At 41.9% G+C, this 17962-nt stretch overlaps 1 protein-coding gene and 1 pseudogene across 1 annotated transcript; both read left to right on the top strand.

Moving 5' to 3' along the window:
• The first annotated feature begins 1991 nt into the window (after positions 1 to 1991).
• Positions 1992 to 9111, top strand: LOC105006307 (piggyBac transposable element-derived protein 4-like). The gene is made up of 4 exons (XM_010864766.4): positions 1992 to 3333; positions 3791 to 3902; positions 4573 to 6327; positions 9038 to 9111. The coding sequence occupies exons 1-3, from the start codon at positions 3069 to 3071 to the stop codon at positions 6308 to 6310; spliced, it is 2115 nt and encodes a 704-aa protein (XP_010863068.1). The 5' UTR covers positions 1992 to 3068; the 3' UTR covers positions 6311 to 6327; positions 9038 to 9111.
• Positions 9112 to 12543: 3432 nt separating this feature from the next.
• On the top strand, positions 12544 to 17836 carry LOC114839842 (annotated as a pseudogene).
• Positions 17837 to 17962: the final 126 nt, after the last annotated feature.

The following is a 17962-nucleotide window of genomic DNA, read 5'->3' as shown; positions in this document are numbered from 1 at the left end:
AGGTTGACAAGGACAGGGACAGCAAAAGTTCCCCAAACCAGGTACTCCGCAGGTGTGGACCAGGACCTCATCTCCTCCTAAAGTTTAAGGAGACTGTGAAAATTCAGAAAATGCATTCCTCATATCAACAACAATTTATAGTGGAGAAGGAGAACTTAGTGGGGAAGGAGGACTGACCCAATCCCCCATCACGATCCTATAGCAGCGTAAGGGACTGAGACAGGGGGGGTCCGGCGACACTGTGGCCCTACCCGGGGGAGGCCCCGGGGGCGTGCAGGTGACCAGAAGGCTTGATACTGTCCACCCTTTCTGTCTTGCCAGGTGGGCTCTCGTTGAGAGCTGGGCCAGGGCCAGGCTACACCTAATCATAAACCGTGCTAGTAGACACTTGAAAGTTTGCACTGAGTTTGCATTTCTAACCTTAATTGGCAGATCATTCCACAGTAGTGGAGCTCTATGAGAAAAGGCCCTGCCTCCGGCTGTTTAGAAATTCTAGGTACAATTAAAAGTCCTGCATCTTGCGATCGTAGGTTACGTGTAGGTATGTATGGCTGGATCATTTCAGCAAGGTAAGTAGGAGCAAGTCCATGCATTGATTTATAGGTTAACAATAAAACCTTAAAATCAGCCCTAACCCTAACAGGCAGCCAGTGTAAGGACGCGAGTACAGGTGTAATGTGTTCAAAAAAATTATTCTAGCTAGGATTCCAGCAGCCGTGTGCAGCACTAATTGAAGTTTATTTATTAATTTGTCTGGATAACCAGAGAGAAGAGCGTTTCAGTAATCTAGTCTAGAAGTAACGAAAGCATGGATTAGTTTTTCTGCATCAGTTTTTGAAAGAAAGTTTCAGATTTTTGCAATGTTTCGAAGATGAAAATAAGCAACTCTTGAGACATATTTTATATGTTCTTCAAAGGAGAGGTCAGGGTTAAGGGTAACGCTGAGGTTTTTTACAGGTTTTTGGGATACGACCATGCAGCCGTCGAGGTTCACAGTGAGATCTGCTAACAACGCTCTTTGTTTCTTGGGTCCTAAAATGAGCATTTCTGTTTTCCTTGAGTTTAAGAGCAAGAAGTTCTATTTCATCCACTTCCTAATATCTGAAACGCATGCTTCCAAAGTAGCTAATCTTGGGACTTCTCCATGCTTCATTGAAATATATAACTGTGTGTCATCAGCATAACAGTGAACATTTTCATTGTGATTTCGGATTACATCGCCCAGAGGCAGCAAATGTAGTGAGAACAATAATGGGCCCAGAACCGAGCCTTGAGGAACACCAAAGCATACCTTTGACTTGTCAGAGGATATGCCATCCACACTAACAAACTGATATCTTTCAGATAAATAAGATTTAAACCAGGCTAGAACATGTCCACGTAGCCCAATATGGGTTTCCAATCTCTCTAAGAGAAGGGAGTGATCAATAGTGTAAAAAGCAGCACTAAGATCAAGAAGCAACAGGACGAATGCAGAACCTTTGTCTGAGGCCATTAGGTCATTTGTTACCTTCACGAGTGCAGTCGTAGTACTATGATGGGATCTGAAACCGGACTGGAGCATTTCATAAATGTTATTTGTCTTCAGGAAGGTATTCAGTTGTTGGGAAACACATTTTCTAAGATTTTTGAGAGGAACTGGAGGTTCGATATTGGCAGAGTGGCAGCTGGAATTGTCAGGTATCGTCTTGATCTGCAACACAACCAGGAGGACTTTGGACAGGGACAGCAACGAGACTTTCAAGCCTGGTACTCCGGAGGTGTGGGCCAAGACCTCATGTCCTCCTAAGTTTAAACGGAGCAGGAGACAAGGAACATTTAGAAAGCACATTCCTTAGATTTACAAGGATTTACAATAGAGAAGGAGAACTGACCCTACTCTCCCAACACAATAATATAGCAGCGTAAAACCTTGGGGCTGAGATAGGGGGGTCCAGTGACACTGTGGCCCTATTCGGGGGAGGCCACGGACAGGGCCCAACAGCCAGGAAATCAATCCACCCACATTGCCAAGCATCAACCAAAGGGACATCAACTAACCGCAACCACCCTGAATGAGTTTTATTCAGTTATTTTTCTCTGGTGAGATTCTCTTCTGCACTGTTTAACCATTCCAGTAAATGCGTTGGAATTAAGAGTATTGGCTTGTTAACACAGAAGGTTCAAATGAAGACACTGTATTTTTTATTTTTGAGTTGGGCCCAGAAATAGCAGTTGCAGTGTTTAATATATTTTGTTTAGTGGGCTCATTAACCTATTGTAAAAGCAGTGAGTGTCTGTCTTTTGTTAACAACTAGACAACCATTCTCAACAATGTGCATAGAAGTACAAGCGTTGAATGAAATTCCACTGTTCACCTTGTGAGACAGTACCCATATACCAGCAGTATGTTGAAAGGCCACTACTACCCAGAAGAATCAAGCTGAATCTGGGCTGTATTTAATAAGGTGATGGCTGCCTTTTTTTTTTTTTTAGAGTTAGATAGTCATTCTCACCAATGTGGCATTCAGGTTTGATTAAAAGGAATGACCAAAGGTGAATTTGTAATCGGTCATGGCTTGTGTTGTCTCATCAGCAAGAGATATGCACCTCGTTTTTTGTAATATTCTATTGTATTGGGATCTTGACATTTCGTACATTTAAAGAAAAAGGGTCTGTTTCTCTACTTCCTGACTAGCTTAGCCACCGAGTGACAAACCGGAACGCGATTGGACGGCAGTCTGCTGGGCGGGAGCCAGAGGTGTGTCTTTGTTGATTCACCAATGAGATTATTTTCTACTTTAAAAACATCTCTGACGGGCCAAATTTCGCATTCTTTCGTGACGTATAAATGTAGTGGACGGGACAGACACATTTCCAATAACAATACCGCTAATCATCATGTGGCCTCGGGAACTTACTAACTTGAAATTAAACCAAAAACTGGCCAAAAACTTTCTGCGTATATATCACTGCTCAATTTTATTTTATGTTTATGTTGTTAACGAAGTAGTTGGTTGAGTTAGTGTATCACAAGGATAGTCGCTAATGCTAGCTTGCGAGCTAGTTAGCTAACATTATCAGCGACCATGAGCTCAATACGTTACTACGAAACGAGTGTACCTTCCAAAGAAGAGGTATATACGACAGAGAAAGATGATATTGGGCTTAATATTGTCGTGAAAGAAGAATGTGATTATAACAATGTGAAACGTGAGGACTCAGAGAAGACTGGCGCCGTGACCGAAAGTTTAAGAATGAAGCTGGAGGAAAGTGATGGCCATTTTGGGGTGAAAGAGGAAGAGATGACCGTGGACATCATGCAGGAGCAAGAAGAGATTGGAGACTGGACGAGTGAGTATTGTTTTCTTCAGAAACTCTGAAATTGTTTACTCGACTGTTTTGGTTTTGTTTTAAATGCCGTGTTACTGAACACAATACTGTTCGTACAGAAATGTTTACTCAAATTATAGTGGATATTTTTCGATCGTTAAAAGAATTGATAGAATAACTTTGAATGGTGCCCAAATTGAAGTAATCCCATTCTGTAAGTATTTTAGTTTTAGTATATCCTGTCTGTTACACACATTGAAAAATGTACGGAAAATGTGTTTATAGATGCATGCCAACATTTTGTACTTTGAAATAAGGGACAATGCATTGCTTCGCCTCTTATTTACATTTTCCATGGTAACATAGAGAACATTTACATTACACATGTAGAGGCTCAGCGACGGTACTGCAGAATATGTCAGCAGGACTGACATATTACTTTTTTTATTTTGAACATGTCACACCTGTACAAAATTAGCATTGGATCAGATTTTGGAGTGCGAGGCGGAAGGAGGAGATTCCGGCTCAGATAGTTTTCTCACGGATGATGAGGAGAATTATCAGGATGGAATCGACCCTGTGGAGGATGTGTGAGTACAGTCATACTGATGTTATCTGGAATGTCTGGAGTTGACCGGGATTAGTAACCTGAGCTGGAGTTGACGGGGATTAGTAACCTGGTCTGGAGTTGACGGGGATTAGTAACCTGAGCTGGAGTTGACGGGGATTAGTAACCTGAGCTGGAGTTGACGGGGATTAGTAACCTGAGCTGGAGTTGACGGGGATTAGTAACCTGAGCTGGAGTTGACGGGGATTAGTAACCTGAGCTGGAGTTGACGGGGATTAGTAACCTGGTCTGGAGTTGACGGGGATTAGTAACCTGGTCTGGAGTTGACGGGGATTAGTTACCTGAGCTGGAGTTGACGGGGATTAGTAACCTGAGCTGGAGTTGACGGGGATTAGTAACCTGAGCTGGAGTTGACGGGGATTAGTAACCTGAGCTGGAGTTGACGGGGATTAGTTACCTGAGCTGGAGTTGACGGGGATTAGTTCTGTGCTATGAACCCACAGGCTACGGCAGATTTTCCAAACAATAGTACATACTAGAACTATCATTTTCAAATATTATTTGACTTTCTTCACTGACTTAAGTGTAGGTGGATGCTTTAGGCTAGCTGTGGGTGCTGGGTAATGAAGGCTTGTCACATTTTTTAGATGTGGCTAAATGTAATATTTAATTTCTGTCTCTTTGTTTTGTAGTGGTGATAGTTCGGAGGAAGAGGAGCCGGGGCAGCCAGTCTCCTCTGCTGCAGCTCCACGACCCCTCGCCACCACTGCGTCTCCTCCGCGAGCAACTGCTACACTACTGAAGAGAAAAAGGTCTGTCTCTCCTTCTCTGAGGTCCCACCCCCCCCAAACACACAAGCGTTCGCAGTCTGCGGAACGGTTGCGGTCGCCACTCCGGCCTCCTAAACCTGCCGGCCCGACGGCTCAGTGGTGGAAGACTGAGGAGGATCCAGACGTTGCACCGATTCCGCCAAGATTCCTCCCGGCTAGGACCCCTGGGGTGCAGCTGGATGCCACCATGGAGCTCAGTCCTGTGGGTTTATTCAAGCTCTTCTTCAGTGACCTAGCGGTGACAACACTGTGTGACAACACAAACAAAATGGCTGACAGGAGTATTGCCAGGGGAAGAAAGTACAAGTGGGTTCCCGTCACCCCGCCAGAACTCTTCAAGTTCATCGGCGTTGTCCTGTATATGGCCGTCCTCAAGCTGCCGACGATAAATGACTATTGGAGACAGAGGAACGCGTTCTCAGTCCAATTTCCTGGCACGGTTATGGTAAGAGACAGGTACCGTATGATTTCCTGGAACCTTCACATGAGCGACCCGGCTGAGGATGTCGTCAATGACAGAAAAAAGGCGACCTCTGAATATGATGCGCTCTTTAGACTGAGGCCGCTCTTGGACCAAATCAGGACTGCATGTAAGACCTCCTACCATCCCCATAAGAACATCTGTATCGGCGAGAGGATGTTTGCCACGAGGCCGAGGCCTGGGGCTAAATTGACAAAGTGTGCGTTCAAAGTGTTTTCGTTGTCCGACTCCCACAACGGATATGTTTCAGACTTCGCTGTATACACGGGCAGGAGTAGGTTTCCCGCCGGCACTGGGCTGTCCTTTGACTCCGTGGTTCAACTCATCGATCCGTCGTTCCTCGGCACAGGTTACAACCTATTCTGTGACAGTTTCCACACCAGCCCGAGGCTGTTCCGACACCTGTGGTCCTTGAAGTTCGGCGCCTGTGGCATGTTTCGCAAGGGGCTGAGGGATGTTCCGAAAAGCACCGTCAACACCCTCTCCAAGAGGTCCCCTCAGGGGTCCCTGAGGTGGATCCGAGAGGACCACCTCCTGTTTGTGCGGTGGATGGACACCCGTGAGGTGTCGGTGTGCTCCAGCATTCACCCCGCCTACTCCGGCGAGACCGTCAAACGGAAAGAGAAGAAGGTGGATGGAAACCGGAAGGAGATCCACGTCCCTGTCCCCGCCCCGGTTACGGAGTACAACAGGTACATGGGGGGCGTCGACCTGTCCGACCCGCTGACTGAGCACCACAAGACCAAGAGGTGGTACCGGACCGTGTTCTTCCACCTCGTGGACCTGGCCGTCGCCAACAGCTACGCGATGCACAAGGAACTCTGCCAGGCCCAGCAGACCGACCCCATGACCTACAAAATGTTCATAGAGCGGCTTGTGGCAGAGCTGTGTGGCACGACGGGGCGCACACCCCCGGCGCTGAGGAGGTCCGGACACATGCCCGTGCCCTTCTCTGTCCCGGTCGACCCGGCCCGGAAGGCTACAGCCGGGCGCCAGCGGTGTAGAAAGTGCCGGAATGACGGAATCAAGAACCTCAGTCCCTGGAAGTGTGACGAGTGCAACGTGGCCCTCTGCCTCATCGTTGACAGGAACTGCTTTCAACTTTGGCACAACATGTAGCCGGAAAAGCAGCCAAGGTTAGAAGGGGGGGGGGGGGGCGGGGACACCTCCAAAAACCAGTCTGGGGTTCCCGTCGTTACCCCTTTTGTCGTTCACTCATCGCTCATGAGAAATACTGTCTATTAAAGTTGACCTGAGGTGAATGTTTCGTGTTGGTAAAACCTGCTGTGGGAGGGAGCTGACCACTAGTCTGACTGTTGACTGCAGGAATTTGCCAGTTGCCTCTGTGCTCCGACTCCTCCCTGACCTGTGTCACTTCCTGGTTGACGGTGCATTGTGGGGAAATAAGCAGAATGGTTTTGCACGGGTGCCTTTGATGCCGAATCCATTGGCGTGTTGAAGTTGCATATGACATTGGGGATCTGGGTAAAATAATTTTGATGGACAGTTGTTTAAAAACGTTTGTGTAGTTTTGTCTTTGCCCCCAAGAGCCTGTGTAGTTAATGTCAAAAAAGTTGTTTGTTAACTTTATGGAACAACCTCTAATGATGTGACATTACATGCTTGTGGGTATAGATGGATGTGTGATCTGAAGTTACAGTCACTCGAATAAAAAATAAAAATCAGTCAATTGTGGATTTTCTGTATGAGCATAAAAACAATGCATTAGCTATGTACAAATGTACAGAAATACAGGATTTATACTTAAACATTATCAGCCCATTACAGTAACAGTAACATTGACTCACAGCTTTTTGGCTAATGTCCAGAATTATAGAAACAGAATTTTTATGCTGCGAATTGTTCCCTCTATTATCGTTGTTGTGTTTACATAACTAGCCCAATTGAAAATGTTTTACTAATTAGTATTTGGACAATTCAGATAATGAGGTTGGTCAGTTAGTCTGGAAAAACACATTAGAATTGGGCTGTTGAATTAATCAGGAAAAAGTGACTTCTATGTTATTATCACACATGACAAAGGCACGTGTGTCGACAGGTTTCTCAATCCTGTTATGATTATTGGGTGTCTAAGTGCAATGGATGGTGCTTTATCATGCAGCAGGACAGTGACCCCCCCCCCCCCCCCAACACTAGCAAAACAGTCCTTCAATGACACCCCCCCCAATCACTACCAAAACAGTCCTTCAATGACCCCCTTCAATTCAACACTACTGTTGTTTGCTCCTTGGGGTTTAAGGCCGGGTGTTTTGTAAAAGCACTTTGTGACAACTGCTGTTGTATACATGGCTTTATAAATACATTTGATTGATTGAGTTCCAAACTCCCTCTGGAAGCCGAATCGGCACCAGAACTGTCCGTCGGGAGCTTCATGAAATGGGTTTCCACGGCCGGGCAGCTGTATGCAAGCCTCACGTCAACATGTGCAATGCTAAGCATCGGCTGGAATAGTGTAAAGCTTCACTATCTGGCAGTCTGACGCCTGGAGAACGCTATCTACCGGAATGCTTTTTGTCTACTGTAAAGTTTGGTGGAGGAGGGGCAATGGTCTGGGGCTGTGTTTCAAGGTTTGGGCTAGGCCTTTTAGTTCCAGCATGACTGTGCCCCTGTGTACTAAGCGGGATCCATTTGTGCACCAGACATGGTTCGTCATGGATGGTTTGAAGGAACTAGAACGGCCTGCACAGAGCCCTGACTTCGTCCCGGTTGGTATGCCTGACATCCTGGTTGGTATGCCTGACATCCTGGTTGGTAAGGAATATTAAAAGTCATGTTTCTGTGAACTTGTGTCTAAAATTCCACGGTTGTATATTGAGGGCAGTAGTTGCAAGTCTGATATTCAAATACGTAATTACATTTTGCAAGCTTGTATATTAAGGTACATACATGCCAGCTATATTTGACAAGCTTTTATGTTTGAACACATTTGACAAAGTCACAGTTCTGAAACCAAACATTTGTATAGATTCAACTCAAATTGCAAGCATTTTTCATATTCAGATTTATAATAGGAGCATTTACCAGATAGTATGCATGTTCGTGTCTTTTTTTTGTGCTCTTTGATGAATTTTGAGAGGTTTACGATGAGGAGAGGTTTTGTATTTCGAGAAGTAAAAATGAATTCTGCATGCAAGAGAGGGATGGGCCTTTTTCTCTTGACCAATCAGTTACATTGGTTGGGTGTCAACGTACTTTTAGCCATGTAGTATGTTTATCTACAATATAAACCATGATTTTGTACAATATAAACGTTTAGTGAAATGAATCCCAGTTAATCCGCATTTATTTCAGCTTACATCAGGACCTACAGTCGTGTGAAACGGAGTACACCCATTAGAAAGTCATATTTTATTTGAACATATTTAATCTTCACTTCAAATTATGTTACTTTTATCAGTGAATGTGTTTGAAACTTAGCTTCCATATTTGTGTCCAAATAAGTAAATAACTTTCCAGGGAGTGTATATTTTCACTTGACTGTAGATCAGCTATTGATATTTTATAATGTTCTTTTTTGCTGGCATTTGTTTGATCTGATTAGTGGAAGTAGTTATCTATACTTTTACTGCCTTTACTGTACTCTCCTGATCTTTATTCTATTGTACCAACATCTACACAGGGGCACAGTCATGCTAGAACAGGAAAGGGCCTTGCCCAAACTGTTGCCACAAAGTTGGAAGCACCCAATTGTCTAAAATGCACTTAGTGTTAATTGATTTTTGCATCAGCTAATGGGGATCCTAATAAAATAACTGTTTTAATCTCTACTGTAGTCATCTGTACTTTACTAATCTCCATTGACCTATACTCTTCTTTTCTCATCAGGGGACCTGAAATCATATGCGACATCAGATTCTGTAGGAAGGCCTTTCCAATGCTCTCAGTGTGGACAGAGATTCATCCAGTCATCAAATCTGAAAGATCATAGGAGAATACACACAGGAGAGAAGCCTTTTCACTGTTCCCAGTGTGAAAAGCGTTTTACTCACTTAGGTGGCCTGAAAAGTCATGAGAGGACACACACAGGGGAGAAGCCATATAAATGCTACCAATGTGGAAAGAGTTTTACTCATGGAAGGACTCTAACTGATCATGAAAGGATACATACAGGAGAGAAGCCTTTCCAATGCTCTCAGTGTGGAAAAAGATTTATCCAATCATCAAATCTGAATCAGCATATGAGGATACACACCGGAATGAAGCCATATTACTGCTCCCAATGTGGAAAGAGTTTTAACTCTTCGCAGAGCCTTAAAATACATGAGAGGACACACACAGGAGAGAAGCCTTTTCAATGCTCTCAGTGTGGCAAGCGATTTATTCAGTCATCACATCTGATAGACCATAAGAGAACACACACTGGAGAGAAGCCTTTCCAATGCTCTCAGTGTGAAAAGTCTTTTTCCCAGATAGGGAAGCTAAAAAAACATGAAAAAACACATACAGGGAAAAGCCTTTTCAGTGCTCTTAGTGTGGGAAAATATTTTTCCATAAGAGAACACACACAGGAGAAAAGACCTTCCAATGCTTTCAGTGTGGAAAGGCTTATTCCCAACCAGGGAAGCTGAAACAACAAGAAAAATCACAAGCAGACAAGAAGGAGCATTTCTTCTCCCAGTGTGGAATGAGTTTTACCTGTTCCCAGAGCCTGAAAACACATGAGAAGACACACAGGAGAGAAGCCTTTCCAATGCTGTCAGTGTGGAAAGAGATTTTTCCAATTATCACATCTGATAGAACATAACATACACACAGGAGAGAAGCCTTTCCAATGCTCTTAGTGTGAAAAGGCTTTTTCCCAACCAGGAAAACTGAAAATACACATACAGGGGTCAATCATGATCACAGCACAAGTGTGGATAGTGTTTTGGACACTTGTTTATCAGGTTAGTCATTCAAATATGATAGAAATGTAACTTTTAAAACCTCATATTTACACCCCAGTGAAACAGAAAATAAACAAATCAGTGACAAGATACATCTATTAAATTATATTCATAAGAATGTCTAGGTTTGTCAAAAAATTGTGACAATTTACTGAGAAAAAGTATACATTTATTAGTTTTTTCTTTGAAAATGTTTTCCTCAGTTAAAGGTACCCTAAAATCAAGCTGGTAAACAACAATTACATTTTCAAGTGGGCCAATAATTCTGCAGGCCACTGTTTATTATAACTCACATCGACTTGCATTTACAAGAAACAAATTGCCCCTTAAATGTTATCTTTATTTCACTGAGAATGTGTTTTTTTTTTAAGTATATACGTTTTAAAACATCAATAGAAATTGGCCAATAATGTCAGTTTGTAGTTTTTCAGTTTGAATATATTATGTCAGTTTGAATATTTGTTTCAATATACTGTAGTATGTCAATTTTGACTGTGATTAAACTATAATATTTGTACTGTAGTTTTGTGCATTTTGTGTGTGTGTGCATTTCTATGGCCTTTCATGTGGATATCTATCTAGACTTACATATATCTTAGAGAAATGTAACTGAATTCTGACTATATTTAACAAAATTCTGACACAACATTTTGACTTTCCCCTCTTCTGGGGAACCAAAACCCAGATATCTCACTGTTTTGTTGCAGCCCTTAAGAAGCTCACCTGAATCAACTAGTCAAGGGATTTTTTGACAAGTTAATTCAGATGTGCATTTAATACAATTCAAGTACATTTAATACATGGAGTGGCTGGGGCTCCGATGGAAAGGTTTGTTAAATGGGAGGAAACACTGGAGTTACAGATGTGGTTGTAAATGAGTCTAGAGATTCTCTTATGCTATTACTGTTAAATTGTAGCTTGCTGGTAGTAGAAGTTTGTACTGCATTTATAAGGAAAGGAAAAGGTCATACTGTCTATTTTTGTCTAATGCAAAACGGAAACATAAAGGTCTGGAAGCTCTCCAAAAGGTTTTTGAAATAGGTATTTTGTGTATATAATGTAAATCTGTTTACATGTCCAGTAATTAACTTTAACATAATGTTTGTTTAATTTCTTGAAATTGATACTAAGCTAGTGGCTGATGTTAAATAGTTAGCTAGCTAACATCCCCTGTCCCCTGTCCCTGAAATAAATATTCTACTCATATAATGTTAGAGATCTTGTGGATAAAGATAGATGCAACATTACAAATTCTATGTAACATTCTGAACACTAAAGAACTAATAAACATTACAACAATAACAAGTAACAAGACTTATATGTGTTCTCAAAAAGTGTATTCCTATTTTGTATTGGTAGCTAAAAGAAATGCCATAAAGACATTTGAAGATAAAAACTTGAACACAAAAAGATGAACAGTACTTAAAGAATGATATCACGTGAAGTTCCAATCATCTGGCTGAGTCATCTAACACCTAATTTCAAACCATCAGAAGTTTGAGAAGAATTGGCCTTCTTGTCCCCGTTTTTGCAGAAATGCAACTAACTCTCCTCTATCTTCACTGTCTCTCTCTGATAAAGCATAAAAATGTACCAATCATTTACTAATTCTCTGTTAAAGAGCAGATTTCATGGTTCCTTCAGTTATTAACCAATCAATCAGTAGCTGAGAAGAAACTTCCACTAGATTATAAGTCAGACAAGAACCATTATCTGCTGACCAGAAACTCTCCAATTTCCCATCAATGCTAATCATTGGGCTTCCACTCATCAGTTAGCTACACAGTAAGGTTCTACATTGAGTCATGCGGAAGAAATATGGATTGAGACGGATCAAATGCACAAACCAGTATTTCATCTTTTGAAATATGCTTTTATTTTTTGCACATTTTACTGCATTTAGCATTAACAAGAAAACATTCTCAAAAACATAAAACATGACCCATGGACATTCATTTCACATATTTTTTCACAATATGAACAATGGTAAGGCTTCTCCCCATGTGTTCTGTCATGTAATTTCAAGTTGACTATTTGGATACATCCGAAGTCATTGAGCAGTGTTAGGGATTTGTCCCCTGTGTGTGCTTTTCCTCATGCCTTTTCAGATTCCCTAACTAGATAAAACCTTATCTACAATGAGTGCATTATAAAAAATACAAGAAGAAGTGTTTCTTACATTTTAGTACCACTCAAGAAATAATGTTGATTCTTGTCAGAGTGTCGTGTAAATATTGTTTTCCTAATTTTATATTACATTTTTGGGATCCATTGAAAGATTTTGATTCATCTTGATTTTTAATCCGAGCACTTGACTTCATCTTTGCCCACAATAATGTACCCTTAAGGTCATTATCTTAAAGTGCTTGGTAAACCAAAATACTCTACACAGTGTCATACTATTAGAGAACAGGCTATGGTAGGAAGGCAGGCATGAGAACAGGCATGATAAGGCACCCCATCTCTGGTGTGGAGCAGTGGGAAGGCACCCCATCTCTGGTGTGGAGCAGAGGGAACGCACCCCATCTCTGGTGTGGAGCAGTGGGAACGCACCCCATCTCTGGTGTGGAGCAGTGGGAACGCACCCCATCTCTGGTGTGGAGCAGTGGGAACGCACCCCATCTCTGGTGTGGAGCAGTGGGAACGCACCCCATCTCTGGTGTGGAGCAGTGGGAACGCACCCCATCTCTGGTGTGGAGCAGTGGGAACGCACCCCATCTCTGGTGTGGAGCAGTGGGAACGCACCCCATCTCTGGTGTGGAGCAGTGGGAATGCACCCCATCTCTGGTGTGGAGCAGTGGGAACGCACCCCATCTCTGGTGTGGAGCAGTGGGAACGCACAATGTGGAGAACTTGGGCTGGCATGGTCAGTGGTTGTAATATTTGGGGAAGGCTCAGCATTTCTTCTTATTTTTGATTCAATGGTTTGCATTTCAAATCAATTTATAATTATTACAAGTTTAAATGTAAATTCTCAGCTTTCATTTGAGGGTATTTGGTTACTGTTGATTTTGGTTTCACCGTTTAGAAATGACGACTGCAGTTTCTGGGCACCAAACCAAGTGTTGTATTTGGTCTAACCGATGTTTCTGTCTAGTCAGGTTTGTTCAACACGCTATGCGCACAGTAATAACAGAGAAGGTCTAGTCTTGGTTCTAGACTTTGACTTTGGAGTATCACAAAACATTTATTTTAATGTAGAAGATGATAAAAAAAAATACAAATCTTTAACTTCATCCAATATATTACTTCATCCCAAACCCTTGATTATTGATGAATGACATATGCAGATGAAACAGACAATGATCTTTTAATCATACTCAAAAACAAATATTCACTCAGAAACAGAAATTTGGAAGCAGTGTATGTCCTTTTGAACTTTAAGTGAAACTGATCCTGGAAGCAGTGATAGCATTCTCTTGGGTGTGGAATCTTTCATGCATTTTCAGGGGGCCATAACCATTCAAAATAAATTTCACAGTAGACAGTGCATTGGTAAGGCTTCTCCTCTTTGTAGCCTCATGTTTTTTTACGGTCTTTCCACAGTCAGAACATAAGTAAAGCTCCTATACTGTGATCTCTTATCAGTTTTCAGGCGTTACTGATATGGCCTCTCTCTGGTATGACCTTTTTTGTGCACTTTTAGATGCCAAGAAAGAGTAAAAGCCCTTCCACATTGTGAGCAGCTGAAAAGCTTCTCCACTGTGTGGGTAATCTCATTAATTTTCAATTGTCCTAACAGGGGAAAACCCTTTGCACACTGAGAACATTGTGTGTTGTCTCATGCTCTTTCAGAGGTGATGACTGAATATAGCCATATAAACATTGACAACATTGGAAAGGCCTTTTCACTGTGTTCTCTTATCAAGATTCAGATGTGAAGACTGGTTAAAACTCTTTCCGCAGTGAGAGCAGTGGTATGGCACCTCCCCTGTATGTGTTTCCTCTGGTTGCTCTCCTGCCAAAGACAAACAGGGTATTTGGTTAAACAGCAATCTGAATCTAACATACACAATAAAACTATTTCCACAAAGGTGAATGCTGACCAGATCCATCAAAAGAAGAATTACTGTCCTAACATTGGCTTCAGTGCTTTGCAAGTTCATTAACAAGTACAGTACATTTGTGATAATTAGGTTTTAGAGAGAAATGCGGGAGGTGTCACTGGCATACACTGACACTTCTGTTTTTAAAACATTCATTTTTAACCCCTCAATGGTGTTGTTAGCCCCTCAATGGTGTCATCGAATTTTCATAATTCGATGGCCATGTGAAACAAGTTTGATGATTCAAAGCAACCTTATTTTTCACCCCTTGATAGTTTAAGAGGCTTCTTTCTGTGAGAAAGATACATGTTGTCCAACAACACTATGACATACATACAAACACATTTTCAGTCAGAAGTAGCACTGTGCAGACAGAGACAACCTTTTCTTAGGTGCAGAAAGGCCTCTACTAATTGGGATCCTCTGTAAGTAAATATTAGATTTTATACTGGCATTACTGAAATGGAATTTCTCCAGAATGTTCTGGTGTGCACTTTTAGATGCCATGCGTGTCTAAACCCCTTCCCACATTGGAAGCAGTGGTAAGGCTTCTCTCCTGTATGGGTCAACTCATATTTTCAAGCTCCGTAACCGGGTACAACCCTTTCCACATTGAGAGCATTAGAATGGCCTCTCTACTAAGTGTTTTCTCATGGTCTTTCAGGTGTGATGACTTGATAAATAATTTCCCACACTGAGAACACTGATAAGGCTTCTCTCCAGTATGTTTTCTTTCATGTACTTTTAGATAATCTGAGTGTCTAAATCCTTTCCACATTGGGAACAGCAAAACAGCCTTTCTGCTGTGTATAGCATCTCATGCAGTTTCAGGTTTCCTAACCAGATTTAACCCTTTCCACACTGAAAGCACTGGAATGGCTTCTGTATTAGGTGTGTTTTCTCATTCTGTTTCAAATGTGACAACTGGATTAAGCCTTTTGCCCACAGAGAACACAGCAAAGGCCTTCCTACTTGTTTAACATGTCAGGGATTTTCCTGCATTTCCTGCATCCTGCAAACTCAAAGTCCACCGCCTTCCCAAAACCTCACACCCCCTTTGTGTCGGCATGGTAACCCATCATTTTGCCCTCCTAAGCTAAATAGCCTCCCAGCAAAATACTGCAGCGAATGTGACCATAGGAGGAAACTTTTTCATTTTGGCAGTGTTGCCAGATGGGTAGATTTCCCCCACAACAGGGCTATTTTTAATGGGCTTGGGTGGGTTGATATATAGATATGACTGTATAGAAGATATAGCGTTTGTGCAAATTTCACGGTTTACTGTGAATGATCTGGCAACCTTGCATATAGGACCCCACTGGTCCTGACGTCACGGAGATTATGCTGCGTTCCATTTACCTCTGAATTCGGAACTCAGAACTGCGAATGACATCACACCCGAATTAACCAAAGTTGAATGTCCAAAGTCGGATAACAAGATGGACGTCCCGATTTAAGCCTTTGTTGTTCTTGTCCTTTCAGAATATATACAATGTTTTTCATTGTATTTCTAACCTGTAACCTGGACAGGTGAGTGCTCTTCAGAATATTGTGACATTAACTATAAACATAATTTTCCTATATTATAACACAGTCCACTAAATGGCATATGTCTTCTTTTCAGTAGAGTAATGAGTTGAACCCGAAACGATTTAACGAATGTTCTGCCTAACTACAAAATGATCATGTTTTCATATGTTTAGACAGTATTGACTTCGATCGTTGCTGGTGAAAATGACTTAAGTTTAGAAAATGACTGACCAACGTTTTGCAGTTGTCTTAGGATAACCTAAAAAAGTTAGGCTTATTACAGGGTAAATTTTTGACCGAAATATAATTGATGTCGTAGGAGGCGGGGTGTACAAACTGTCATGAATAAAATTGGCATGTTTAAGACAGAAAACGCAGCGAAAGACATGAAAAGTGGAGTCGATGTCCCATAAAGGACAGAAGGAGCAGAAGGAAATCCAGGGAATGGAAACTGCGCTGTTTGGCAGCAAAGAAAACCCTCAAGCTGAAGAGATTTCGGTACGTGAAGGTGAAAAAGTCTGGAGTGTGTAGCGATAACCAGATTGTCTTATAGAGTGATGTACCTTGATGCCTGTCGGCAGCCTTTTGTGAAGCTCGGTGGTGACTCTCTCAAGATCTGATGATGCCTTTCAGACAATCTGGCCGAAGTCGATGAAATTATCAAAGCTGAGAACTATGACGATTCTTTTTATTCAACTTTGTCATCGAACTGTACCAGTGTACAACAAATGCAGTTAGCATTTAACCAGAAGGGCAAATAGAAGAAGGGGGCAGGAAATGTACAAGTAAAGTGTATGTTTCAAGTGGAATGTATAGATGTGCAGTGGGGGCAAATCCAGTGCAAATGGCAATTCTAAATGATCAATGAAGGCAAATGGGGGAGGGCAGAAAATTCAGTATTAAGTAAATGTATGTAGAAGTGGGAAATGAAAAATTGTGCAATTATGCAAATGCAGGAACAAATGGCAATTCTAAATGTGCAGTGCAGGCAAATTGAAGGCAAAGGTGGCATGTGGGACTGAAATGCAGGGACAGCAGCAGCGACATTCCCGAGGTAGACATGTACATGTAATAACTGAAAACCTCCTTATCATACGTTGCAAGGCAATGTCAGAGTCCAGTAGTACAAGGGAGTAGTGCAACAAGGTCCTTGAGAGGCAGTACTAAGCGGTGGGTGGGTGTGGTTAGTTATGGGTCACAGAGTTCAGCAGGGTTACATAATGACTCTAAACATTCAGCAAAAATAATTTAGACCAACTTTGAGCAAAGTCAGCATATGGAACACAGTATTAAATTACCCACCTCAACATGACTGAAGCTGGGTGGGATCACTTGGACAGAGAAAAGAAGAGCAATTCAGATTACACAAATTGCTTACATCAAGGAACAAAACTAAAAAATATTTTATTGTATTAATGTTAAGATGGCTGTATTTTAATGCATGGAATACCGTTTTAATTGTGTGGAGGTTTGATTCAGGTCTCTCTGTTTAAATAAATACTTTCTTTCACAGGACAGAGAACAGATTCTCACTCTGAAAGAAGAGTCTGTCAGAGGTTGAGATTTGGTGACATTCAAGACAGCAAGACCACCCAAAAAAGAACATAAGCCATTATACACAGTAGAGAAGCCTTTTCAATGCTCTCAGTGTGAAAAGAGTTTTGCTTGGTTAGCAATCCTGAAAAATCATGAGAGGACACACACGGGGGAGAAATCATTCAAATGCTCCAAATGTGGAAAGAGCTTTACCCAGTCAACAAACCTAAAAATGCATGAAAGGACACACACAGGAAAAAAGCCCCACAAATACTCCATTTGTAGAAATAGTTTTGCCCTTTTAGGGACACTTAAAAAGAATGAGAGGACACATACAGGGGAGAAACCATTCAAATGCTTCCAATGTGGAAAGAGTTTTGCCCAGTCAGTAAGCCTGGAAAAAGCATGAGAAGACACATACAGGCGAAAAGCCCTACAACTGCTCTCAGTGTGGACAAAGATTTACCCAGTCATCAAATCTGAAATATCATGAAAGGGTGCACACAGGGAAAAAACCCTTCCAATGCTCTCAGTGTGAAAAGGCTTTTATCAGTGTTGGGAACCTGAAACAGCATGAGAGAATGCACACTGGGGAGAAAGCATTCACTTTTTTTTTGCACTCTTAGTGAGCTTGAAAAAGCATGATAAGAAACACACAGGAGATGTAACTTGTGAGAAAGTTAGTTCTAAAAAAAAGAGATTAAAGATTGTGTAAATTCTGAGTGCGAAGGACTGAGCGAGTAGAGAATTCT

Source organism: Esox lucius, chromosome 9 (assembly GCF_011004845.1).
Source record: "Esox lucius isolate fEsoLuc1 chromosome 9, fEsoLuc1.pri, whole genome shotgun sequence".
Classification (NCBI taxonomy): domain Eukaryota; kingdom Metazoa; phylum Chordata; class Actinopteri; order Esociformes; family Esocidae; genus Esox; species Esox lucius.
This window is presented reverse-complemented; position numbering and strand designations above follow the sequence as displayed.

Excerpts from the sequence above, each read along its gene's own strand:
- LOC105006307 (XM_010864766.4), top strand. The coding sequence starts at position 3,069 with ATGAGCTCAATACGTTACTACGAAACGAGTGTACCTTCCAAAGAAGAG. Across the intron at positions 3,334-3,790 it reads AGAGATTGGAGACTGGACGA|CATTGGATCAGATTTTGGAG; the intron begins GTGAGTATTGTT and ends GTACAAAATTAG. Across the intron at positions 3,903-4,572 it reads ATCGACCCTGTGGAGGATGT|TGGTGATAGTTCGGAGGAAG; the intron begins GTGAGTACAGTC and ends TTTGTTTTGTAG.